This window comes from Choloepus didactylus, chromosome 8 (genome assembly GCF_015220235.1).
Source record: "Choloepus didactylus isolate mChoDid1 chromosome 8, mChoDid1.pri, whole genome shotgun sequence".
In the NCBI taxonomy this organism is placed as follows: domain Eukaryota; kingdom Metazoa; phylum Chordata; class Mammalia; order Pilosa; family Megalonychidae; genus Choloepus; species Choloepus didactylus.
In genome coordinates, this window is record NC_051314.1 from 118,461,723 (window position 1) to 118,489,601 (window position 27,879).

Here is a 27,879-nt window from a genome sequence, read left to right on the forward strand (position 1 = left end):
GGTGCTTGGGCTTGGGTTATCCATATCGTCTGGTTTTTTCATATGCTTTATAATTTTCTGTTGTTTTTGGCCTCGTGGCATTTGCTGACCTTGATAGGGTTCTTTTAGGGTTTGTAGACCAGTTGAAGTCCTTATCTCTAATTTATCAGATCTACAGCTTCGTGGAGTACACTTTCTCTAAGTAACCAGCAGGTGGCGTCCACGAGCCACCTGTTCTCCACAAGCCAGATCTCCCCTGCTTAGCCTTTTTGGTGAGTGGGGGAGTGAGTCTTGTGGGGCCCAATTGGTGTCCCAAGCTTGCGTGTGTAGTTGGTGTTGCCTGCCCTGTATGTGGGGCGTGTTTCTGGGCAGTCGGGTAGGGGGGGTGGCCCTAACAATCAAATCTCCCTGATGATCCTAGAGTTTTAAAGCTACTGCAATAGTCTAATCCTTCAGTTCAGTCCTGCCACAGTTTGTCTCTGCCACTGACCCACAAGTCTTTGGTATTGGCGTATGGCTCCTGAGACTTGCAAGTGGGCCCCTCTTCCAGGCTGTGCACCCCGGGTCCTCTGTTGAGGGATGACTGTGCTATGTCGCAGGTGAGTGCCGTCCCCCCAGGGCAGTTCTGGGCTGCTGGGCTGTGTTGGGAGGCTCCCAGTCTGCTCAAATGATGGCTGAATGGGGCTCTGTTAATTCACACTGCTCCCCCTTCCCAGCTCTGGGACATTCAGCTGAGGTTGCAGGGAAGGCTAATGTCCACGCCCAGTTTTGTGGTGTGTGCCTGTTATTTGAAGCACTTCCGTCACACTGGGTTGTCTGGGGCAGCTCTGGGCTATGGGGCTGGCGATGGGCAGGAGTGTTTCCTGTCCACCAGGATGGTGGCTGTGAGCGGACACCCCCCTTTTCTTGGGAAGTTGTGTTGTTTAGTGAATTTTCTCAGCCACTGGATTATTGCCTTTTGTCTCAGAGCTCTCTTAGTTCTGCTCTTGACTTGACGTGCCCAAATTTCAATTCTTTGAAGCTTTCTGTATTGAGCTTCTTAGAGTAATTGTTTTAGAAAAAGCAAAAAGGATTTAAAAAAAAAAAAAAAAAAAAAAACGGCCCTCCTCAGAGATCTAATGGGTTATTGAAATGCTAATAGACAAAGCAACCAGGGCCATTAAGGAAAAGTGCCCAGGGCAGAGAGATCAGCCTTGCTTCGGGATTTGCATATGCGCCTCAAGGCCTGATCTCCGCCCTTCCCCTTTCTGTGTTCACCAGAACTCCAAAAATCCTCTGCTTTTATTTTGGAGATTTTCGTGTTGTTTTTTTTCTATGCCTGTCTCCTCTCTGCTGGGCTGGCTGCTCTCAGAGTCTCTGGTGTCTGGCCTCAGTCTATCTATGGTTGGAGTTTGAATCAGTAGAATGAGTTTCCGGTAAGAGCAGCCACTGCAATTGTCCCTTCTCCTTCCTGGAGCTGACAGCCCCTCCTCCCCCGGGACTGAGCCTGGCAGGGAGGGGCGCGGGTCCCCTGGCCGCAAAAACTTACAGATTTCGCTGATCTCAGCAGTTCCACGTTTTCATGAGTGTTGTATGAAGTATGCCCAAAGACAGATTGCTCTATGGTGTCCAGTCCACGCAGTTCCTGGCTTTTTACCTACTTTCCTGGAGGAGTAACTAAAACATACAGCTCACCAGTCTGCCATCTTCTGTCCTTTCCTTTTAACCTGCAGCTTTAACATCTCTTATAGGTCAGTCTAGTGGTGACAAAGTCCCTCTGCCTTTATTTTTAATTGGGAATGTCTTAATCTCACACTTATTTTTGAAAGACAGTTTTGCTAGATATAGAATTCTTGGTTGGAAATTTTTTTGTCATCTGTCTGCCTTCTTGCCTCCATAGTTTCCAATGAGAAATTGGAACTTAATCTTGTTAAGACTTCTGTGTATGTAACATGTCACTTCTCTCTTATCTCTTTCAGAATTCTCTCTTTATCTGGCATGTGATAGTTTGATTATAGTATGGTGCAGTATGGATCTATTTGGTTTTATCCTGTTTGGGGTTCATTGGACTTCGTGTCTTTAATTCAATTTGAGGAGTTTTCTGTCATTATTTCTTCGAAAATTCTCTCTATCCCTTTCTCTCTTTCTTCTCCTTCTGGAACTCCCACAATGCATATATTAGTATGCTTGATGGTGTCTCACAGATATCTCAGGCTCTGTTCACTTTTCTTCATTCTTTCTTTTCTGCTGCTTTGACTGAACAATTTCAATTATAGAAATAATTTTTAATTCAAAAAGTAAAGTTAAATCTTTGAACAATATCATCCATAATGGGAATGTCAGTGGGTAGTTAAAGCTTGCTAAAATAGGTATAGTATTTGGAGGAAGAAAGAAATATAAAATTAATTTAGATTTTATAAGAAAAACACATAGTTATGAATGTTTTAAAATTTTTAATGATGATCATTAAAAGAATAAAAATATATTTAGCTTCTAAATCAGCAGAAATTTTTTTAAAAGGAAAAGGGGAATATTATCTAAACAAAGAAAGCATAAAACAGGAGGGACAAAGAAAATGTTGGTAAATAAAACAAGAGAAGAGATTATAGAAATAAATCCAAGCATCCCAATTCACAATAAATGTAAATGGATTATTCTCATCAATTAAAAATGTTACTGTACAGTATATGAAACACATTTAATTTTTTAAAGAAGGTTTTAAAAATAAATAGCCAATAATCCTGTGGGAAATGGAAACTAAAACAATAAGAAACAATTTTACACCTATCAAAAAATCAAAAATTTAAAAAGTTTGACAATACGAAGTGTTGGTGAGGCTGTGGAGCTAGGGGAAATCTAACATGCGTCTGGTGGAAATGTAAATGGAAACAACTACTGTAGAGAACAATTTAACAAGATCTAGTAATGTTATAGTCATATAGAATGTTCATCCAGGTGACTCTACTTTTAAATATAGAGGAACATGCATATGTGTAAAAGGAGATATTTACAACAATGTTTGAAGTTGCATTCTAACAGGGAAAAATTAAAAACCAGTTAAATAGCCATCATAGGAACGCATACATAAGTTGCTATATAGTCAGATGGTGGAATATGATCAGTAATTGAAAGAATAAATCTAAATTGCTGACGTTAGCATGGATATTTCTTAAAAGCATCATGTTGAGAGAAACAAACAAGTTAAAGTGATAAATCAGAATCATTTATATTTTGTTCTGAAACATAAGAAATAATACTATAGTTATATATGTAGTGATGATATAAAACAAGCATAGGAATGATAAATCACTGATTCAAGATTGTAGTTACCTCTGGGTAGAACGGAAGGAAATTAGGGTCAGGGAGGTGTGCATAAGGGCTTCGACACTATCTGATGTTTTATTTCTTTTTAAAAACATATGCAGCAAATATGGAAAAATATAAAGATTTAATAAAACTGGGTGGTAGATACTTGAGTGTTATATTTTATGCTTTCCTTATGTTGGAATTATTTCACAATTTCAAATCGTGCATTTGATTTAATAATAATAAAAAAGAATAGTAGGGAATGTTTGCAATAAAGGACATCCTAATTAGCCAAAGGATTGGGTGATATATTATGATGGAGTAATCCAAAGAGAAAAATAGAAATGTAACCATTTTCATCTATTGTTTCAGACACATGTATGACCACTTCATAAACCTCTACCCACAGCTGATGAAGACACCTACCATTGAGAAAAAAGTGCAGAATTTTATGATGTATGTACAATAGCTTTCTTCTTTCTTTATCTCATTGTTATTAAGGCTGAATGAATACCTGCAGGGACCAAATCTGTGACTTCAAACAGCAGTTTCTCCTCCAGTCAATTTCTTTTTCTATCTCTTCAGCAGGACCCTGGAGTTTTCTTGTAGTAGGGTACAACATTTTTGGTAATGGAATGAAAACTGGTTGTAGACATGTCCTTTAATTTCATCGCTTTCAAAGGTTGGATTGACTGTCCCATTATAAATGGCTAACCCAGCTGGAGAAAGACCCCATTAGTGTAAAGCAGGGAAAGTTAAGTTCCTAGATCTCTTCCTATAGGGCTCCTCTCCTTCTCTTCCTTCCCCTCTAAGGCGTTTCCTATTCATGAGCTTGTCGACTAATCCCACCTAAGTTGTTAGCTAAAATCTAAAGTCCTAATTCTTAACGCCCTCTGAGAATATTATCCATTTCAAGAAAGCATTCCTGAAGACTTACAATCCTTCAGTATTCAGAAAAATTGTTTTATAGTTGTGGGATGACAGACTGGCTATGAGATTAGTTTGGGGACAGGTGGGCTCTTTTCTGTATTACCCTCTGAGCAACCTCTTCATGGAATGCTAAAGTCCTACAGAACACCAGTTAAAAACCACTAAACTAGATCCCATGAAGAAATGGCATTGTATTTTTTTAAGATCAATCCCCTATAAAGTACAGAGAACTGAAAGGATTGAAAGAAGGGAGGCAGAATTAATGCACTATAAAAAACAGAGCTTTTTTTGCTTAGCATGCTAGGACAGAGGCATGGAGAAAGTTGTGAGTGGTAACTGTATGGAATGAACCATAAGCTATTAAAATGACCTGTGAGAGAAGGATAAACATATATAAACCACCCTGTCCTTAAGAGTTTTATTTTTGTCCTGTGGTTTAACTCTACCACAAACGAAGTTAAACCTTTTACATACAAAAGTAATGTTAATCAACTTCTCTTTGTTGACTTAGTGAGGCATTATGATTTTATATGAAATGCAGTTGGGTCTCTGTCACAGGTAAGTAAATATCACACCTGTGCTTTGCTTCCAGCTAAAACATAGAAGCAGCTATAAAATAAGAGTCATCGACCTAGGCTGAAATTAAAATCACTCAGGATTTGCTCTGAAATCCTTTCAAAGTGACTGGAATATTATAAGATCAAGAATCTAAAGTATGCTAGCCTAAGTGCCTGAGTATGTAATCTCTAAGTGCCTGGGTTTGATTTAGCTTTGGATAAGCAACCATGGAGAGACCTTTAATGCAAAACTAATTTCTTTTCCAGGAAGCAGGATCAGTGGGCCCGGAGAAATATCAGAGAGTACAAGGAGGATCCATTTTGGAGACATACTGGTTATGTAATGGCACAAATGGATGGGCTTTATGTAGGAGCAATGAGGAAGTCCGTATTACTTGGGTTAAAGGTAAGATTTTTTCAGAAGCCACTCAGAATTTATATGGTATGAGAAGAATATTGAAAATTGTCCTTAAAATAACATTCCAATTTAGAACCAGAACAAATTAGGCTTAGAATATCAGTTCCTTGCAGAGGAGTTCTGCCTTCTATATCATCATATTGTGAGCACCTAACTCAAAATTCAAGCTTAGCACAAGTTGAATAAACCAATTTGTTTCTGTGTTTTCTCAATCTCTTTCATAATACTGTGCTCTGGAGTAGGTTAAATAGCCTATTATGAGTGTATTGGCTTTTAAACTAACTTGATAAAATGAGTGTTTTAGACTATGTGATTGTTAAGCCTAAATGTCCAAGTTCTATGCTTCCCACCCTCCATAAGCACACACAAAACAATTTTTTTGGATGCTGTGCTCTAGTGATCATTGAAAATTCAAATGTACTGTTTTGGTTTGCTAAAACTGCCAAAATGCAATATACCAGAAATGGCTTGGTTTTTACAAGGGGGGGTTATTAGCTTACAATTTTATAGTGCTAAGTGTGAAAATGTCCCAATTAAGGCATCACAAGGAAGATGCCTTCTCTGCAGAAAGGCTGCTGGCATCCAGGGTTCCTCTGTCAGCAAGGCACATGGCTGGTGTCTGCAGGTCTTTCACTCCCGGGTCTCATTGCATCCAGCTTCTGGTTTCAGCAGTCTCTGCTCAGAGCTTCTGTGGGTCCTCTCTTAGCACCCCCGGGGCCTTTCTCTCCAGGCTCTCTGCGTGTTTCTCTCTCTGAGCTCTTTTGGCTTTTTTCTGTCTTTTATTCTCTTCATAGAGGACTCCAGTGACAGGATTAAGACCTACCTTGAACTGGGCTGGGTCACATTTCAATTGAACCAAAGGTCCCACCAACAATAGGTCTGCACCCAAACAGGGATGGATTAAAAGAACTTGGCCTTTTCTGGGGTAAATAACCAGAACAGGTACATTTGATATACTTCCAAAAAGTATGGAGATTCTGTTTCCTAGAGTCATTAAAAGAGATCATGAAAGGGCCCAAAAATGTAGCATAAACAGTGGAAGAGTTCAATTTACTTAATTTATTCAATTTTTGAACTACATAAATAATCAAAAAAGTCCAATGAATTATACTTAATTTTCCAAAACATAAAATATATCTGTCACCTCAGTATATAAAAGGAAATAATCATTGAATGAAAAAGCCTTTTAAATTTATCATAATGCAAAAACAAAATCTACTCTGTATACAAGAGACATATAAAACAAAGTTATTCCACTTAGTTGAAAATAAATGTATGAACAAAGTATACAGACAAATGCAAGCATAAATAAAGTAGAGGTTGTAACGGTATTATTAGGACTGTAGAATTTAGGCCAAAAGCATTAATTCACCTCTCAGTCCACAATATATCAAGTTTCCAAAAGATAAATAAGTACATAGAACAACTATATAACAAATTTAATAAAGTTATTTTTAAAATATTTATGTATGTAATGATTTGTGTACCCTATAAATAGAAAATATACCTTTCCAGTTCACATGAAGTAGTCTCAAAGATTGACCATATATTAGACCTTAAAACCCTCAATAAATACTAAAAATATTTTGAAATAAACTATAAATCAATAACAAAATCAGAAAACAAAAGGCTCCAATATCTTAAAAATTAAGACTCAACTACAGCTTCTAGAAATGAAAAAAATATATAATAATTGAAATTAGAAACTTTTGAAGAAGGACACAGATGTATATCCAAACAAGTTACTCATGTTTCAGTAAGAGAGATGAATAATGATACAAGGGATTGATGTAGTATCTTGTTAAAAGATTCTCCCAGTGCAAGTATCCAAAAGTGTCCTGTAAAATCTCCTGATAATTATGCTTGCATAGATTTTACGCAAATGGGTACATGTTCTGGTTTGCTAATGCTGCAAACCTCTGTTAGCTGGGAAGGCACATGGCTCACATCTGCTCTGGAGTTCTGGTTTCAAAATGGCTTTCTCCCACGACATTCCTCTCTAGGCATCTGCTTGCTCCTGGGTTGCATTCTCTAAAATGTCTCTGTAAGCTGCAGCTCTTCCTCAAAATGTCACTCTCGGTTGCTTTGAGGTCCTTCTGTCTGTGAACTCCTTTATACGACTCCAGAGAGCCAATTAACACCCACCCTGAATGGGTGGGGTAATACCTCTGTGGGAATTATCCAGTCGAATGTTTCACTCACAGTTGACTGAGTCACATCTCCATGGAAATATTCAATCAAAGGATTCAAATCTAATCAACACTAATACATCTGCCCCCACAAGATTGCATCAAAGATAATGGCATTTGGGGGACATATTGCATCCAAACTGGCACAGTACATTTATGAGTTTTTATGTCCTGAGGAAGGAAAAGTCATCCTAATTTTCCTGTATCTGGTAAATGAATCAAAGAATTTTAAAGTTAATAAAGCTTGAGATATCAAAGAAAATAAAAAGGAAACTTTTGAAAGTCAGTCAGTAAATTTGGAGAACTAAAAAAATTCTCTAGAATGCATCCCTAGGTGACAAAACATGCAAACTATGAATGACATGTTAAGAGACATGGAGATTAACAGTGTTTTGTCAAAAATGAGGAAAATGGGGAAGAGTCCATATTTGAAAATACCTGAGAGTTTCTCAAAATTTATGAAATATACCAATCCTCAGATCTAGCAGACTCTGTGACTCCCAATCAGTATAAATAAAAGAAAGTCCACACCTAGACACATTGTAATGAAACTTTGGAACACCAAGGAAAGAATCAAAACAAATAAACAAACAAACAAAACTTAAAAGCAAATGGGGAAAAACATATTACTTCAACAACAAAAATGAAAGCACAAAGACAATGTGATGATTTTTCCGTTTGCTTAGAGGAATAATAATTGTCAACCATAAATTGTTTTAAGAATAAAAGTGAATAAAGAGATTTTCAGACAAAAACTGAGAGAGAATTTACTATTTAAAAATCCATACTTAAGTGAACTCTAAAGGAAATTCTGGAAGAAAGAAAATGATAGCAGATGGAAGGTCTGAAATTTAAAGAAGAATGGTAAGCAAAGAATTGATAAATAAGTGAGTAAATCAGCAAACAAAGATTATATAAAACAGTTATCATAATTCTAATTTACATTATGGGTACAAACTTATACTAAAATACTCTGTAATAATAGGTGGTAAGTTGAGAGGTGTGCCAGTTTGTATATATTATGTCCCCCACAAAAAGCCATATGCTTTAATGCAATCTTGTAGGGGCAGACATATTAATGTTGATTAAATTGGAACCTTTGGATAGAGATGTGACCCACCCAACTGTAGGTGACAACTCTGATTAGATACTTTCCATGGGGGCATTGCTCTGCCCATTCAGCGTGGGCTTTGATTAGTTCACTGGAGCCCTATAAAAGCTCAGACAGAAGGAGCTCACTGCTAGCTGCAGCTAAGGGACAGATTTTGAAGATGGCCATTTGAAGCTGACACTGACATTTTGGAGAACACCATTTTGAAACACAACCTGGGAGCAAGTGGATGCCAGCCATGTGCCTTCTGAGCTACAAAGGTTTTCCAGATGCCAGTGGTCTTTCTCCAGTGAAAGTACCCGATTGTTGGTGTCTTACCTCAGATACTTTATGGCCTTAAGACTGTAACTGTGTAACCAAATAACACCCCTTTGTAAAAGCCAATCCATTTGTGGTGTTTTGCAAAATGGCAGCATTAGCAAACCAGAACAGGAAGGACGTTTGGAATTAAAGGATTCTAAAATCTTTGTATTGTTTAGAAATAGGCTTAAAATATAGGTAAACTTTTTACTTTATTAAGTTAACTACATTATGTTAAACTAGCCAGGGTGATCACTAAGGGAATGCAAATAATTTATAGACCATCCAAACAAATAAAGGTCAATAAATAGAATAAGGAAGAAAAAGCATAATCATTCCAAAAGAATACAAGTGGAAGAAAATAAACAAAAAAGAGACAAATTGAAATCCCATAATAGGATGGTAGAAATAAATCCAATATGTCAGTAATTATAATAATGATAAATGGATTAAATTCTCCAGGTAAAAGGAAAAGATTCTCAAATAGTATTTAAAAATAAATCTAAGTCTATGTATATTGGTTGTTTTTTTTTGTTGTTGTTTTTTTTTTTTTTTACAAAAGACTCAGCTAAAATGTAAGGACACAAAAAGGTTGCAAGTCAAACAATGATAAAAGACAAATGCAAGCCAAAAGACAGCTGGTGTAATTGTATCGATAAGCAACAAATATATTTCAATGCCGAAAAAGGCCACATTAAGAGATAAAAAGACTGTTACATAGGGAGAAACAACTCAATTCACCGGGACAAAACAAACAAACAAAAAATAATTAAGAACTCATAAGCACCTAGTAATATTTTCTCAAAACATATCAATGTATAAATCAAAACTGACAGAATTTTTTAAAGAGAAAAATGACAAAGGCACTATCAGAGTTGGAAATTTTAATACTTTTCTTAGTAATTAATAGACCAAATCAACATACATACCCCAAAGCCAGTAAGGACATAACTGATTTGAATGGCACACTTAACATGCTTCATCTCATGGATATATTTAAAAATTACATTCAAACTTGAAAAATTCATATTCTTTTTATGCACAGATTAAACATTTAAGAAAATTGATTAAGCTTTTTACTGTAAAACTGGTCTCAACATTTTCCAAAGAATAACTTTCATAATGCTACATTCTCTGACCAAAAGTAGTCAAGTAATATACAAATAATAAAAGATAACTAGAAGTCTTAAACATATTTGTAAACTTAAATATTCCTAAACAACTGTGAGTAAAAGAAGAAATAAGAAAATACTTAGAACCAATCAAAACAAAAGTACTCCCATATTAAAATTTGTATGATTCACCTAAAGCAATACTTAGAGGTAAACTTATAGCTTAAATTATGAAAGAAGAAAGTCTCAGAACTAAAGTACTAATTATTCAAAATGAGAAGTTGAAACAAGGGTAGCAGAAAATATCAAAAAATATCAAAAAAGACAAAGATACAAGTAGAGATTAACAAAATATGAAACAAATATAAAATAACAAGGATTAACAGCTCCAAAATTTGGCTTTCAGAAAAGATAAAAAGGCAAAAACAACCAGATTCAGCAAGAAAAATTACAGAAGGTGGAAATAAAAACACTAGGTATGCAAAAGGAAATGTACTACAGATACTGTAAAGATTAAAGATACAGTAATGCAAAGATTTTATCTCATTAAATGTGAAATCTTAGATGAGATTCATAATTGTCTAGAAAAAGAAAACTTAGAAAAACTGACTCAAGAAGTAGAAAGGCAAATCATTAAAGAAATGAATGGCAATGCACATGGCAGCATCTTCTTTCTCTTCTGGATTCCATTGACTTCCAGCTTCTGGCTGCTCCCTGTGACTTCTCTCTCTCTGCTCTTCTCTATAAGGCCTCTAGTAATAAGATTAAGACCCATCCTGATTCAGTTGGCCGCATCTTAACTGAAGTAATCACATTAAAAGGTCTTATTGCAATGGATTCACACCCACAGAATGGCTTAGGATTAGGAACATGTTTTTCTGGGATACATAATTCAATCTGCCACACTTAGCGTTCCTTGGCTTGCATCTCTGCCTCCCATCACATGGCAATTCTGTCTCTTTTGTTTGCTCTTCTGGTTTCCTCTGACTTCTATCTTATCCTTGTGGCTCTCTGACTTCCTGCATTCAAATTGCTATTGCTTATAAATGACTCCAGTAATATGGATTAAGGCCAATTCTTATTCAGTTGAGTCACACCTATAAAGGATCTTCAAAGATCCTATTCACAAAAGAATCGAAACCTTAACTGATAATACATATTCGAAGTGTCCTATTTACAATTGGGTTCACACACACAGGAATGTGGATTAAGTTTTTTCTTTTGTTGGGGTACATAATTCAATCTACCACAGTATCCAAAGATACATGAAGAATATCAACAAATAAATTAAAACTGGAAAATCCCCCATAGGAAAATGGATAATTGGCAAAAATATCAACAGGAATTTCACAGAATTATCCATAAATGTGAAAAAAGGTTCAATTTCAGGGGCATGCATATTAAACCTCAATGAGGTCCTATTATACAGCAGAATTGGGAAATATCAACCACTACTGGAGTGAGTAAATTATTACAAATACTTTGGAAAAGGATAGGTCATTACTTAAAACATTTGAAGATAATGCACATCCTATATACAGCAACTTCACTCAGGTCAGTGATACTCTTGTATATGGATTCCATATACATAAAGTTCATAGCAGCATTGTTTTGTGGTAAACTGGAACTATCATAAATATATTGTGATACTACATATTCATGCAATGGAATACCATACAGCAATGATAAAAGATAACTAGAAGCCTTAAACATATTTGTAAACTTAAATATTCCTAAACAACTGTGAGTAAAAGAAGAAATAAGAAAATACTTAGAACCAATCAAAACAAAAGTACTCCCATATTAAAATTTGTATAGTTCACCTAAAGCAGTGCTTAGAGGTAAATTTATAGCTTAAATTATGAAAGAAGAAAGTCTCAGAACTAAAGTACTAATTATTCAAAATGAGAAGTTGGAACAAGGGTGGCAGAATATATCAAAAAGTATGGAAAAAGACATAAAGATACAAGTAGAGATTAACAAAATATGACACAAATATAAAATAATGCACTCGATATTGTATGTTACCACTAATGTGAACTCTTTGAAAAATGTAAAATAAATGTTTTATATTATAGAATGTAGGGGACCTAGCAATAGACAGCAAATATGAAGGGGGAATGATAATCTAATAAGAACAGGTAAGTTATGGAGGGTAATCTTAATATTATGGGAATACTCAGGAACAACTATGGTTTGTTAATTTTTGGGGGGGTGTGATAGGAACATGTTGGAAGCAATGTAGTTATTTTAGGTTATTTGTTTTTCTTATTCTTTGGTTTTGGTTTTGTTTGAAATGTTTTTTTTAATTTTTTTTTTTTTAATTCTTTGGTAAAGTTTAAAAAAAAATGAATACACTCTTTCCACAACTATCAACATTGGTAAATGTCCAAATGATAAAAATGAACAAAAGAAACAACTCATGAAAGAATGCACACAACATGATCCTACTTGTATGAATTTAAAAACCAGCAAATTAAAAAATATATATTGTTCAGGATTCATAGGTGTAGAAAAATAGAGAAGCAGATAATGAGAAGGTAAAAATTTAGCATAGTGGTTACTACTGGTAAAGAAGAGGGAACTGAGACTGGAGACTTCTAAGACACAGCTAATGTTCTATTTCTTAAACTGCAAGGTAGGTTCAAGGGTGTTGATTTTTCAACTGTGCATATACTACTGTTTTACTTTCCTAGCGTCTAAACAAATACCATGCAGTGGGTTGGTTTAACAACAGGAATTTATTGGCTCACAATTTCAGAAGCTAGAAGGTTTGCTTCCTCCCAGGATCTGTATCTGGGAGGCCAGCACTCTTTGGAGTTCCTTGGCTTTTCATCACCTGGCAGTGTACAGGATGGCATTGTCTCCTCCATTAATTTCCAGCTTCTAGCTGCTTCCTGTGGCTTCTCCCTCCTTCTAACTTTCACTTTGCTTATAAAGAGCACCATTAAGCCAGACTGAAGTACAACCTGATTCAGCTGGGCCAACCTTAACTGAAGTAACATCCTGAAGTGATCTTATTTACAATGGGTTCACACACATCAGAATGTGGGCCAAGGCCATGAACGTGTCCAAACTGGGGCACAAAATTCAATCCACCACCACATCTTTATTCTTTCATATGCATATCATTCTTAACTTTTAAATTAAAGACAAATTATAAATTTAAAAAAATTTACTTCCAACTTAGAGACAAAGAGCTAATCTCCCTAATATTTAAGGAGCCCCTAAAAGTCAATATGAAAAAGAACAACTTAATAGAAAAATATAGAAAAATGGATAAAACATATGACCAGGCAGTTTACAGAAAAGAAATCTTAATGTTTTTAAACAGAGTCTCAGCCTTACTCATAACAAAAGAAAAGCAAATAAAAATTACAATGAGATACTGATTTTTACCTATTGGATTGGAAATAAACCAAATGTTTAATGTGTTGTTGAGGTTGTAATACTGCAATTGAAATAATTCTATAAGGACAATTTGTCGATACCTATCAAAATCAAAGTCACTCCTAGGAATAAATCCTACACATAGACTCACATACATATAAAATGATGTGGCCAAAATTAATTACTGTAGCATTGTTTATAATAGAAAAACGACTAGAAACCACCTGAATGTCCATTAACAAAATACTGGTTAAAATATTATGATGTCCTAGGTATATACCCCAAGGAATTGAAAACAAGAACTCAGATACTTGTACCACAATGTTCATATCAGCAGTATTCATAATAGCCAAAAGGTAGAAACAACCCAAGTGTCCATCATTAGTTGCATGGATAAACAAAATGTGGCATATACATATAATGGAAATACAGCATAGAAAAAAATGACATTCTGGTACATGCTATAACATGGATGAACCTTGAAAACATGATGAAATAAACTGGATGCAAAAGGGCAAATATTGATGATTCCACTTAAATGAATTTCAGAATAAGCAAATTCAGAGAGACAGAAAGTAGATTAGAAGTTACTAGAGGCTAGAGGGAGAGGAGAATGGGGTGTTGTTGCTTGATGGGTGCAGAGTTTCTGTTTGAGGTGATGAGAAAGTTTTGTTAGTGGATGGTTTAGTGATGGTAGCACAACATTGTAAATGTAATTAATACCACTGAATTGTATACTTAAAACTGGTTAAAATGGCAAATTTTATAGTATATATGTTACCAGAATAAAATAATATTAAATATGTATATTTAAGATTAAATATATATTATGTGTATATAAGTAATAATGCATCCATATGTTGGAATACAATTTAAAAGAATTAGGAAAATTTTATATATAATGTAGAAAGAGACCCACGAAGGTATTAGGAGAAAAACATCAAGCTGAGTAATAGTGCATATCAAAGTCATCTTTGTAAAACAGAAATGTATTTATAAGACATTTGAAAAACTCTGGGGGTATACATAAGAAACCACTAAAAATGGTAAACTGGAGCTAGGTGGGAAATGAGCAAATGGAAGAACAGATGTTAGGAGAGAGACTTTCCAACTGTAGATCTTATTATTTATAAATTTTTGAATAATAATGTATTACTTATTAAAAAAACAAAACAAAAGGAATATTTATAGAAATAAATATTGGGTTGGTTTTATTATTTTTTCTAATTTATTTTTCTGGTTAAAATGTCATCATTTTTCTTCCCATGATCTCTTCCCAAGAACCCCTAACTCTGGTGGATTGAATCTTTATTATGTTTTCATGCTTGCTGGAGCAGTGCTCTTTAGTTAGCACAGAGTTCATGTTCTATAATCACTTCGAGGTTAATGGTGTCAAGTCTGTTAGTCCTATATTAAGCACACAATCAAAATCAAAATCTCTCAGTTGAACGTTTTTGCTGTAGAGCAGTGGTTCTCACCTGGGGCTGATTTTCCCTCTAGGAGACATTTTTCTTGTCACAACTAGAGGGTAGAGGCCAGGGATGCTACTAAAAAGTCCTGCAATGCACAGCCCCCGCAACAAAGAAATGTCAGTAGTTGCCAAAATTGAGTAACCTTGCCATATAGGAATGTGAAAAAAAAAAAAAAACCACAGATATCCAAATCTGTGGATATCAAAACAATGCTAGACATCTTACAAAATGTAAATTAATGAAAAATTATTTTATAAGCTACAATGAAATCTAGTACATTGGTTTCATTGGGGACCCTTCCCCAAGGTAAGAATTTCATTGATCCCCAACCAGAGGAAAAATCGAAAATGACATCAATCACAAATCAATGCTAAGTGCAGTTTTTGTCCTTTCCCAGCCTCTGAACCTGTACCAGATTCAGTTCCTGAATGCTGTTGGCGATCTGTTGGATCTGATTCCTTCACTCTCTCCTGTAAAAAACGACAGTCTGAAGATTTTTAAGAGATGGGATCTGGGACATTGTTCTGCTCTCATTAAGGTAAGTTATACTCAGCAGCTCCTCTCTTTTTCCTTATTCTGGTTCACACAGACTCTTTCTGTATGTCACCCAAGTTGTGGCAACATCTCATTGCCCCTGGCTATAATTGTATGTCAGCTCCTGGCTTCGTATGTCATAGAAGTTAAGAACCGAAAGGGACTCGGTGGAGGGAATTGGAAGCACAGGAAGTTATCTCTGTTTCTTCCACCATTCCTCCCATGTTTTATGCACCTGCCACTCCCACCTTCTAGAATCTTCCATCATGAATGTTAGAAGGACGGACTCTGTTTTGGTGCATATTGAAGGTTGATGTTGGATTCCTTGACCATATTTTCCAAGTAATAAATATAGCCAATAGCCACTTAGACTTTGAGGAAATAACTGTAGAAGAATTCCCAGATTGACCTGGTCCCTGTATCCTCCCTGCCCTTAAAATTAAAGTGAGTTATCTTAACTGCCTCTGTATCATTCACTTTGATTCTGGCCATAGGTCCTTCCTGGATTTGAAAACATCTATTTTGCTCACTCGAGCTGGTACACGTATGCAGCCATGCTCAGGATATATAAACACTGGGACTTCAACATCCATGATATAAACACCAGCAGCAGTCGCCTCTCTTTCAGCAGTTACCCAGGTAAATCAACTTACAGGGACATCTGAGCACTGAGTACCATTGCAGGATACAACCTAGTGATTCAGAGAAACTGCAGTGGGAGAAGAAACGTTTAATGCAGAGTATACATTAATGAAAATTCTAATGTGTAGTCTGCTTTTTGAAGGGATATAGCTCTAATACTTCCATTTAATAGAATGACCAACTCTGGGTTAATAGAGTTGCCAAGTAAATGTAAATGGGAGCTTCTACACTAACTTCAACAAATGCCATCTGAGTAATAAGTGCAAGGCAATTTCCCAGGCTCTGCATTGGAAGCAAAGATGAGCAAGAAACCGTTCTGCTCTCAGTATCTCCCTGAGGGCGTGGGCTCTATTTCACTGCAGTACCCACAGCACTTACCCTGGGGTTGGGCACCTAGTGCAGTCAACCCTCAATATTTGTCAATTCCATATTTGTGGATTCGCTTAGTTGCTAAAATGTATTTGTAACCCCCAAATCAATACATGTGGCCCTTTTGCAGTAATTCTCAGGCATGCACAGTGTGGCAAAAAATTTGAGTTGCTGCATCCACATGCTCCCAGCTGAGGTCTAACAAGGCCTTCTTGTTTCAGCTCTCATACTGTAAACAAGGATCTTTGCCCAGAATATTGAGAGCCACATTTTTCAAATTTTTGTTCTTTCTGCTGGTGATTTTTGCTATTTAAAACGTCCCACAATCATAACGCTGAAGTTCTCTGTAGTATTCCTAAGTGCAAAAAGGCTGTGGTGTGCATTACGAGAAAATGTGTGTTAGATTAGCTTCATTCAGGCAGGAGCTGTAGCGTTGTTGGCTATGAGCTCAATGTCAGTATATGTTAAACAAGATGTCTTTAAACAGAAGCACACATAAAACAAGGTTATATATTGACTGGTTGGCAAAAATGTGATGAGAGGCTCACCAGGTCTTAACCCCTGGAGCAGTTATTTGGTGTTCACTAATTCAGTGTTCACGGAGACTTTATAAAGCATAAACACTGGGAATAATGAGACTCTATAGTACTTAATATATTTTTGATGAATGAATGAATAAATGAATTAATATATGAGTTTATAAACTTACAGTGTTAGTTAGGAGGACAATGTAAGCACAATACAGACAAGAATAATAATATTGGAGACTGGGTATGGTACAAAAGAAGTGCAAAAAATTTTATAGGTGTTCCAAAGAGGGAGAACTCACATCTGATTGTTGGGGAAAGAGAAGGTTGACATTTGAGATGGACCATGGATGATGGCTAGAGGCAACATTTGACTGGTCTTAACTCTTACTGTCCTTAAATTCCTGTCTAACAGACCATAAAAAAACAGAACAGAGAGAGGAGGATGGGAGGGAAGTCTTTGTAGAGTAAGGTCCTCCATACATAAAGGAGATATCCAGGTGATGTAAATGAATTAAAGGTGCTGGTAAAAGAAAATAGAAAGTGGAAACAATTGTAGCAAACATGTGACCCATCAAAAGGGATCAACTACTCAGCTCCCACTGACTATCGTACAGGAATGTAGAGACCAGTGTTTCCACATCTTTCAACTAAGAGAAGAAAGAAATATGAATTAGGAAAAAAAAAAGAAAGAAAACCCACTTTGTGACCCAAACAAAGCATGTCTGCTGGCTGTAACTGTCCCTTCAGATAATAGGTTTGCAACTTCTTCAGGAAACATCATGAGCAAAGGCAAGGGGAGAATTCTTAAAAAATACCTAAGAGTCCAACATAGATGAAGGATGGACACTTCTGACCTTTATTACCATATTTGTAACTTATGAAATGATTATACCAACCACCTGTCATATCTGTCCGCCTATGTCAGAGTATCTGCCCTATCTGGGTGTTAACACTTAGGAATTCCTGTCAAGAATTCTCACCAGAAGTATAACCCAATGTTTTTCTGTCTCTGTGACCTAATACTTCCTTGGGATCACTTTGTTTTTATCCTTGTCTTAATTTGCTTAATTCTTTTAGGATTAAAGGAGGACCCTCTCTGAGTTAGACTGTGCTTTGATTTTTTTTTTTTTTTTATGATTGGTTATACGGGAATTTAAGGACAGTAAGTGACAAGACCAGTCAAATGTTCTTACTCTTATTATTATTTGCCATAAAATGCAAAGTTCAGATATTGTCTGCACTGCTTTGAAATTTCTACAGAATATAGTGTTCTTAGGTAGTCTAACAATCCTAGACCCCAGGAGCTAGTGATGGGAGAGTACATGGAAGGGTTTTCCTATGAATCTTAAGACCTTGTTAATATTTGCATATATACCCTTCTGAAATAGATGTTTACATAGAGATACAGAGAGAACAAAAGACATCTTTTGCCCCAAGATGTTTTCATGGGAGCCAATGGAGCAAGGTGATTCATATTTTCTCTAACTGCACAGCTTTGTTCTCTCTCAATAGCAAACAGGAAAACATGTAGAATCTCATTTCTATTACTAGGAATTGTTTGATTAAGGGACTAGCCACATTGGAGTCATCCATTCTTACAAACTAAAGTTTGCCATGAAGTTCATGCCATGCGAGCTTCTGAGCCCAGAACAAAGTGGGGTGGCTTGTTTGTTTTTCTTTGGTGGAGGGGGTACCAAGATTGTTGAATGGGGTAGGAGGGTGGTGCTATTTTGTCATTTTTTTAATCAAAGAAGACAGGGCCCTGAGGCTCTTCATGATCTAGGCAAAGATACATAAGAATTCCTGAGTCAGAACATACAGGTCAAGTCATGAAACATTCTTGACTTGGGTGGAGGCATATGTTAAATATGATGATAACTGGCACAGTATGGCTGCCGCATACTAAGGATACAGATAACTCTGAAGATTTCATATGCATCTATCCATACGTTTACAACACACCAAGGACTTCCTGCCAGATCTGTAGAAGTGACCATCAAGGTGATTGCCATGAAAAACACTAAAACTTTAAGACAAATTGATTTTTTTTCTGAGGTTTCCAAGAAAGAAAAAGGTATGACTTGGACATCTTCTTAACTGTTCCTCAACATATGAAGAAGTTCAGCTGCTTTATTTGGTGAATCTGTTTCTTACCTGCAAGATGAGACTAATACAAAGCTTAATTCATAAATTTGTAAAAACTATGTAATTTGATTATTCATCAACATGTATCTATTAAGAGCATTATAAGGCTGGTGCAATCATCCAGGTGACACAGATCACATAATGTTTTGTAGATGGTCAATCAGTGTATAGATGGAAAATTGATATCTGTCTTCAAGAAGAAAAAATGACTGCTGAATTACTACAGCACAGCATGACTTTATATGCACTCCAGTTGTCCTAGCCAGAATCCTTAGGGATAATTACCTAAAGAGGATGACAGAAGGGCACTCCCAAAACTGCACTTAAGCAAAAGAGAATAGAGGAAACAACAGATGTCCTTCACACTTCATTCATCAATATCACAAAAGGATTTGCTGCCTCAAACATGCCCAGATTTTTCTAAGCCAATTTCACACTTTGCATTTACCAGACCTCAGGTTGACTACATAAAAATAGAGTTGGTTAAGTCAAGGAAACAGATCAGCTTAATAACCCCATGTTAATCCAGAAAGGATTTAAGGTGACTTGGTTGCTTAATAGGTACGGTCCTTTTTAGTCTCTTCTGAAAAACAGAGTAAGAATTTCTCTCATCCTTGGGGAATTATTTCACGTGAAGAGGCTAACATAAAATGTCCTGAGAAAGGCAAAATTGTACCAAAAGTATACCAAGTGCTGATGACCTACCTCAGTACCACCCTTAGACCTGGGAAAGCAGGGCTCCAGCTTGGGTGTGCCTTCTTCAAATTTTTCTAAGTCCCCTCTAACGCCCTGAGACCAGCCCAGCTGGCAGAACTGGGGCCTCCTGGCCCTGGACTATGCCCCATGTGTGTCCCAGTTACAGGAAGAGACTCTCTAGAAAATTTCTAAATCTCTTTCTAGTGTCTGAAACTGGCCATGGTGGCAGAGCCACCCGGCAGAGCTGTCTAAGCCCAGACAGGGACCTATGTTGGCTCTGGTCCCCATAGCTACCTTTCTTGGATGTTCTTCCTCTTTATCCCACCCACCCCATACATGGGGGTTGACAAGATGTCAGGAACAGCTCTGGTTCTTATGCACACGGGATGGTCCTGGTGAGCAGATCCCTTGAGCTGGCCCTCACAATAGATTTTTTGCAGATGATGTTTGACTGGCCTGCCAGAATGATGGTAACTTGATGATTTTGGGTCATGTCAGATATAGCATGTCTTCAGGGCTCCAGGCCACTGACATTCTACCTCTTACCCTTGGCTTAGACATGTATGTGAGCCCCTGCATCAGCTTTCTCCTGTATGTATTCTGATTGCAATGCTGCCTCCTTTCTATGGCAACTGAGGGTGGCAGGGCTGGCAACAGGTGAACTTAAACTCATGTGCCCCCACTGCTGGTCATCTCACTCCCAGCAGGCTCTGCACCACATTAGGCAATCTTCCAAGGAGGGCTGGCCTATGTTCTCCAAGGGCATTTGAGGAACTTGGGCCTTTGCAGCAGATCTCTCTTGCCTCTGATTGATGTGGTGACTTCCCACTCTCCCAGATCAGTCTTAAGCTGGATTGACTAGTCCTTGTGCTTTTGGGACTGCTCTTCTGTATAGCCCACAGGTTTCTCACCTATGCTGCCCACTGGTGGTGGTGTGCAGAAGGCAGGGGTACTGTCAGTGTGGAGAGAAATCACATTCTAGGAATGCATTACAGCCTAAAGATTGATCATCTAAAGATGATTACAGCCTAAAGATCCAAGAGTTGAGTTATGTTTGCACTATAAAATCTCAGTGTATCTTTAATGACCAGAAAAAAAATTTTCATATATATATATATATATATATTTTTTTTTCCATTTTTATTGAGATTGTTCAGATACCATACAATTATCCAAAGATCCAAAGTGTACAATCACTTGCCCCTGAGTACCCTCATACAGCTGTGCATCCATCACACTTAATTTTTGTTCAATTTTTAGAAACTTTTCATTACTCCAGACAGGAAATAAAGTGAAAGATGAAAAAAGAAAAGGAAACTCTAAACCACCCCTATCCCTAACCAACCCCCCTCAATTGTTGACTCCTAGTATTGATATAGTACGTTTGTTACTGTTTATGAAAAAATGTTGAAATACTACTAACTGTAGTATATAGTTTGTAATACTTCTTCCCTATATGCCCCTCTATTATTAACTTCTAATTGTATTGTCATACATTTGTTCTGGTTCATGAAGTGATTTCTAGTATTTGTACAGTTGATCATGGACATTGCCCACCATAGGATTCAGTTTTATACATTTCCATCTTTTGACCTCCAACTTTCCTTCTGGTGACATATATGACTCTGAGCTTCCCCTTTCCACTTTATTCACACACCATTCGGCGCTGTTAGTTATTCTCACATCTTGCTACCAACACCCCTGTTCATTTCCAAACATTTAAGTTCATCCTAATTGAACATTCTGCTCATACTAAGCAAGAGCATCTACATTCCTTCCACAAGGCAGGAGGGAGAGTCAAAGAAGGTAGAGAGGCAAAAGAAAGAGGAAACAAAAAAAAAAATGACAGCTAGGAAGCAGCAAAAGGAAAAATAACCTTAAATCAAAGTAGAATAAAGAATCAGACAATACCACCAATGTCAAGTGTCTAACATTGCCTCCCCTATCCCCCACTCTTATCTGCATTCACCTTGGTATATCACCTTTGTTACATTAAAGGAAGCATAATACAATGATTCTATTAGTTACAGTCTCTAGTTTATGCTGATTGCATCCCTCCCCCAATGCCTCCCCATTTTTAACACCTTGCAAGGTTGACATTTGCTTGTTCTCCCTCGTAAAAGAACATATTTGTACATTTTATCACAATTGTTGAATACTCTAGATTTCACCAAGTTACACAGTCCCAGTCGTTATCTTTCCTCCTTTCTTGTGGTGTCTCACATGCTCCCCACCTTCCTCTCTCAACCGTATTCATAGTTACCTTTGTTCAGTGTACTTACATTGTTGTGCTACCATCTCCCAAAATTGTGTTCCAAACCACACACTCCTGTCTTCTATCACCCTGTAGTGCTCCCTTTAGTATTTCCTGTAGGGCAGGTGTCTTGTTCACAAAGTCTCTCATTGTCTGTTTGTCAGAAAATATTTTGAGCTCTCCCTCATATTTGAAGGACAGCTTTGCTGGATACAGGATTCTTGGTTTGTGGTTTTTCTCTTTCAGTATCTTAAATATATCACACCACTTCCTTCTTGCCTCCATGGTTTCTGCTGAGAGATCCGCACATAGTCTTATTAAGCTTCCTTTGTATGTAATGGATAGCTTTTCTCTTGCTGCTTTCAGGATTCTCTCTTTGTCTTTGACATTTGATAATCTGATTATTAAGTGTTTTGGCGTAGGCCTATTCATATCTCTTCTGTTTGGAGTATGCTGCGCTTCTTGGATCTGTAATTTTATGTCTTTCATAAGAGATGGGAAATTTTCATTAATTATTTCCTCTATTATTGCTTCTGCCCCCTTTCCCTTCTCTTCTCCTTCTGGGACACCAATGATACGTACATTATTGTACTTTGTTTCATCCTTGAGTTCCCGGAGACGTTGCTCATATTTTTTCATTCTTTTCTCCATCTGCTCCTTTGCATGTAGGCTTTCAGGTGTTTTGTTCTCCAGTTCCTGAGTGTTTTCTTCTGCCTCTTGAGATCTGCTGTTGTATGTTTCCATTGTGTCTTTCATCTCTTGTGTTGTGCCTTTCATTTCCATAGATACTACTAGCAGGTTTTTTGAACTTTTGATTTCTGCCGTATACATGTCCAGTTCTTCCTTTACAGCCTCTATCTCTTTTGCAATATCTTCTCTAAACTTTTTGAATTGATTTAGCATTAGTTGTTTAAATTCCTGTATCTCAGTTGAAGTGTACATTTGTTCCTTTGACTGGGCCATAACTTTGTTTTTCTTAGTGTAGGTTGTAATTTTCTGTTGTCTAGGCATGGTTTCCTTGGTTATCCAAATCGGGTTTTCTCAGACCAGAACAGGCTCAGGTCCCAGAGGGAAGAAATATTCAGTATCTGGTTTCCCTGTGGGTGTGTCTTAGAAAATTGCTCCACCCTTTGATGCCTCAGGTCACTGTGCTTTTCTGCCCAGCAGGTGATGCCTGTTAGCCTATAATTCTTGACTGGTGTGAGGAGGTGTGGCCATGTTCCCCCAGGCTCTGGGGTCTGGTTCTGAATGGAAAGGGCCCCACCCCTTTCCTCCTAGAGAAGACAGACCCCTCAGGTGGAGGTCATTAGCATTTCAATGGTCTCACTCTCTGCTTGTGCTGTCTCCACCCTTCCCAGAGTCACAGCCCTGGAGACTGAAAATGACTGGGGCTTTCTCCACTGAGCCAAAAAAGAAACAGATAGTCCCCTTCAGACACAGTCCAAGGCAACCCTCCAGCTCTCCCAGGTCAGTCGTCACCCAAAGCCTCTGTCTGTTTTTTGGGGCTGCGTACCTGTAGTGAGCAGTTCACACTCGCTACTTAAAACCCCAGTTGGAGCTCAGCTGAGCTGTATTCGCTTGCTGGGAGAGAGCTTCTCTCTCTGTGGCACCATGCGGCTCCGCAGCTCGGGCTATGGGGGAGGGGGTCTCCCGACCTGGTTCCGCAGGTTTTACTTACAGATTTTATGCTGTGTTCTCGGGCATTCCTCCCAATTCAGGTTGGTGTATGATGAGTGGATGGTCTCGTTTGTCCCCCCGCAGTTATTCTGGATTATTTACTAGTTGTTTCTGGTTTTTTGTAGTTGTTCCAGGGGGACTACTTAGCTTCCACTCCTCTCTATGCCGCCATCTTGCCCGACTCCCATATATTTTTTTACACTCTGGGTAAGACTTGTATTTATAGTCTTTTATAGTCATCAACAAGCATACTGTCTTTGAGTCACTAGATGCCACGTGGCATGATGTTGCACAGCCATTAACTAAATGGTGTACAGACAGGTTCCAAAGAATCAGTTTGGTGAGTAAAATAACAGTGTTGCTACCTTTTTCTCACCAAGGGAGATATGAAATTAGCCAGGAACAATGCATTTGATTATAAAGAACACAAAGAAATGGTTACTAGACACTAAAAAGAATATTCACATCCTCTGATTGGAAAAAAACAAGTACTTAAATACTTTTCTCTGTCTATTATCTAAATCTTCATTGATAGGTCACTATACCTCAATGAATTTTGTAATATGTTTTTTAATCAAAATGATTGTATAGGCAGGGGCCCTCCAAAAAATATTTGTCTGAGGCCTGGAAACGCTAAGGTGTGTGGTACTGGATACCCCTTTCTGGAAGCTTTGTGTCACTCCCAACAAGGGTTTTGAATAGTCATGGCCTGTTTTTCCAAGTGACCAATAAGGCTAAAGAAGATAAAAGCCCTGCACTAGCCTTCCCCAGGATTCTGTACACAGCTGAATACGGATTTGGTCAGGGTGCAGCGCAAGAACCAAGGAAGTAAGGCACAAAGAGAAATGACCTAGGAGAGGACTGCACTGAAAGGGTTGCCAGTGCCTCTGCATGAAGGCTAGCAGAAAGGACGGCCTCGGGAAACTTCAGGATCCTCTCCCTGGGAATGAGCCAGGTCTACTAGCCTCTCGTGTTCTGACATGAATCTCTTTAGGAGAGAACAGATCCATGGAAGACTAGATTTTTCCAGATGATAGATTAAAGCACTGATAACTAGGGATTTGAACATCTTTTCATGTATCTTTTTTTAGAAATGGGTTATATTTCTTCTTCTTATGAAGTTATAAGCATTCGTTATGTATTCTGAATGCAAGACCTCTTTCAGATATATGTTTTACAAATATTTTCTTCCATGTTTGTCTTTTTATTTTCTTTATGGTTTCTATTGAAGTTCAAAAGTTGTTAATTTTGATGAAATCCAGTTTTTCAATTTTTTATTTTACAGTTTATGCTTTGTATGTCTTATCCAAGAAATGTTTGGATATAAATATCCAAAAGTTACAACTTCCTTCTATTTTTTTCCCACAAGTTTAGTAACTTTAGCTTTTATGTCAAATCTATAATCCATTTTGAGTTCATATTTGTGTGTGATATAAGGTGAGGATCACAGTTTATTTTTTCCATAGAGCTATCCAATTGTCCCAATACTATTTCTTGAAAGACTATCCTTTCCTCATTGAATTACCTTGACACCTTTATTGAAAAATCATATGACCATAAGTGTGGGTCAATTTCAAGTCTCTTTATTCCATTCCATCGACCTATATGTCTATCCTATGACAATACCCTTCAGCTGCATGCTAGAGCTAGCTCAGAACAACTCATGAAAGCTAATTGTTAAATCGGGAATGTCCAAGTCCATATTAAATTGTTGGTTGTTTTAAATTAGCAATTATGGGAATACATACATCAAGGGCTAAAAATCAAGGCTTTTTTTTTTTTTAACATAGTTTATCAGCACACCACTCTGATTATTGTAGCTTTATAGTAAGTCTTGAAATCAAGTAGTGTACATTCTCCAACTTTGTTTTTATATCGATGGTTTGACTATTTTGCCTTTTGATATCAATTTTTGGATCATCTTGTCAATTTCTACAAGGCAATCTGCTGGACATATGATTTCAATTGATTTAAATTTATAAATCAATTCAGAGAAAATTGACATGTCAACATACTGAGTCTTCCAATCCACAAATATGGTATCTCTCTCTCTTTTTTTAGGTCTTCTTTAATTTCAGCAATGTTTTGTAGGTTTCAGTGTACAGATGTTGCAATACCTTTCATTAAATTTAACAACAAATAATTGTTGATGCTATTATAATCAGAATTTTTTTATTCCTTTTTCCAGTTGTTCATTGCTATTATATATGTAATTGTAGGCATTGTTATTTAACGAATTACCCCAAAACATAGTGGCTTAAAACAGCAAAAATTATTATCTCATGATTTCTGTGTATCAGAAATTTAGGTAGGGCATAGTAAGGATGGCTTGTGACTACTTCACCATGTCTGGAGTCTCCGCTTGAAGACTCGATGACTAAGGGGCTGAAAATCTCTGATAGCTTAGCTGAAGCTGGAGAATGCACTTCCAAAGTGATTCACTTACACGATTGGCAAACTGGTTCCTCTCCATGTGGACCTCTCCACAGGGCTGCTTGAATATCCTCGAGACAAAGTGCCTGGCTTCTCTCAGAACAAGTGATCCAAAAGAACAAGGGAAAAACAGCAATGCCTATTGTGACATAGTCTCAGAAGTCATACACTGTCACTTCCACTACATTCTTTTCATTAGAAGCAAATTATTATGACCAGCCCATATTCAAGGAAAGGGCACTAGAATCCACCTTTTAAAAGGAAGAGTATCAAAGAATATGTGGAAATTTAAAACCACCACAATATAGATATAAGATTTTTTATATATTTGCTTTTTATCCTGAGACTTTTCTAAATCATTTATCTGTTTAATAGTTTTTTACTTGTAGATTCCTTGGGATTTTCTATATACATGATCATGGCATTTGTGAATAAAGACAATTTAACTTCTTCTTCCCTTGGATGTCTTCGGTTGTTTTCTTGCATGACTGCACTAGATAAGACCTCCATGACAAGGTAGACTAGAGGCAGTGTGGAAATCTGTACTTAGTTCCTGATCATCATTAAGTATGATGTTAGCTGTAGGTTTTACAGATGCCCTTTAGAGGATTGAGGAAGGTTCCTTCTCTTCCTACTTTGCAGAAGGTTTTATTATGAGTAGGTTTTTCATCAAATTCTTTCTCAGCATCTGTTGAGATGATTATATGAGTTTTTTCTCCTTTATTCTATTAATATAATGAGTTACATTGATTTTCAGATGTTAAACCAACTTGGCATTCTTGGGATAACCCTCCACAAACACACTCACACACATACTTTATCTTGATATATTATTCTTTTTTTAAAATTTGGTATTCAATTTACTAATATTTTGTTAAGGATTTTTTTGTCATCTATGTTCAGAGATATTGGTCTGTAGTTTCCTTTTCTAGCTTGTTTGTATGGTTTTGCTAGCAGGGTAATGTTGGCCTTATAAACTGAGTTTGGAATTATTTCTTCCTCCTATGTATTCTGAAAGAGTTTGTAATTTTTTCCTTAAGTGTTTAATAGAATTTACCAGTGAAGCCATATGGGCATAGAGTTTATATTTGTTGGTTTGTTTAATGAATTCAATTTCTTACACATATTTGGCCATTAAGGTTTTCTAATTCTTCTTTGTTTCTTTTAAGGAATTTGTCTATTTTATCTAAGGTATGTTTCTTGACATAGTTATGTATAATATTTTCATTAATCTTTAATGTCTGTAGGATCTGTGGTTAAGTCCCCTTTATCACTCATGATATTTGTCATCTTTCTTTTTTCTTGGTCAGTCTAGCTAGATTTTTAATAGAGGTGAAGAAGTAATTATATTAACTTTAAGTAAAATTTAAAAAATCAATGGAACCAAAATTTTCGTTCCATTGATTTGTTTCCTAAAGCTTGTCCATGATTCTTCTTCATTAATTTCCATTTTTATCTTTATTATTTTCTTCCTTCTACTTACTTTGCATTTATTTTTTTCCTGTTTTTCTGGCTTCCTAAGGTAAGCTTATATAATTAATTTGATCTTTCTTTCTTTCCAATGTAAGCAAGTAAAGCTCTAAATTTGCCTGTAAGTACTGTTCTCAGTTCAGCGGATAAAGTTCAATGTTTGTTTTCACTTTCCTTCAATTTAAAATAATTTCTAATTTCCCATGTGATTTTTTCTATGATCCATAGATTATGTAGAAGTGCATTAATTTTTTAAAATGTTTCCAAAAATGGTATCTTTCTGACATTTTCTTCTAATTTAATTCCATTGTGACCAGACAGCATACTCTGTATAATTTCAACTTTTTAAACATTTTTGAGACCTTTTTTTATGATCCAAAATGGAG

At 36.7% G+C, this 27,879-nt stretch overlaps 1 protein-coding gene across 2 annotated transcripts in view; it reads left to right on the forward strand.

Moving 5' to 3' along the window:
• Positions 1–27,879, forward strand: part of PLBD1 (phospholipase B domain containing 1) — a 74,726-nt gene that overhangs the window by 22,158 nt on the left and 24,689 nt on the right. For both annotated transcript variants that reach the window (XR_005218384.1, XM_037846319.1), the window contains exons 3-6: positions 3,637–3,720; positions 5,019–5,157; positions 15,141–15,281; positions 15,772–15,916. Coding sequence is in view for 1 of the 2 variants with exons in the window: in XM_037846319.1 (XP_037702247.1) it covers positions 3,637–3,720; positions 5,019–5,157; positions 15,141–15,281; positions 15,772–15,916 (509 nt within the window). In the remaining variant the exon portion in view is untranslated. The remainder of the gene's footprint in view (positions 1–3,636; positions 3,721–5,018; positions 5,158–15,140; positions 15,282–15,771; positions 15,917–27,879) is intronic.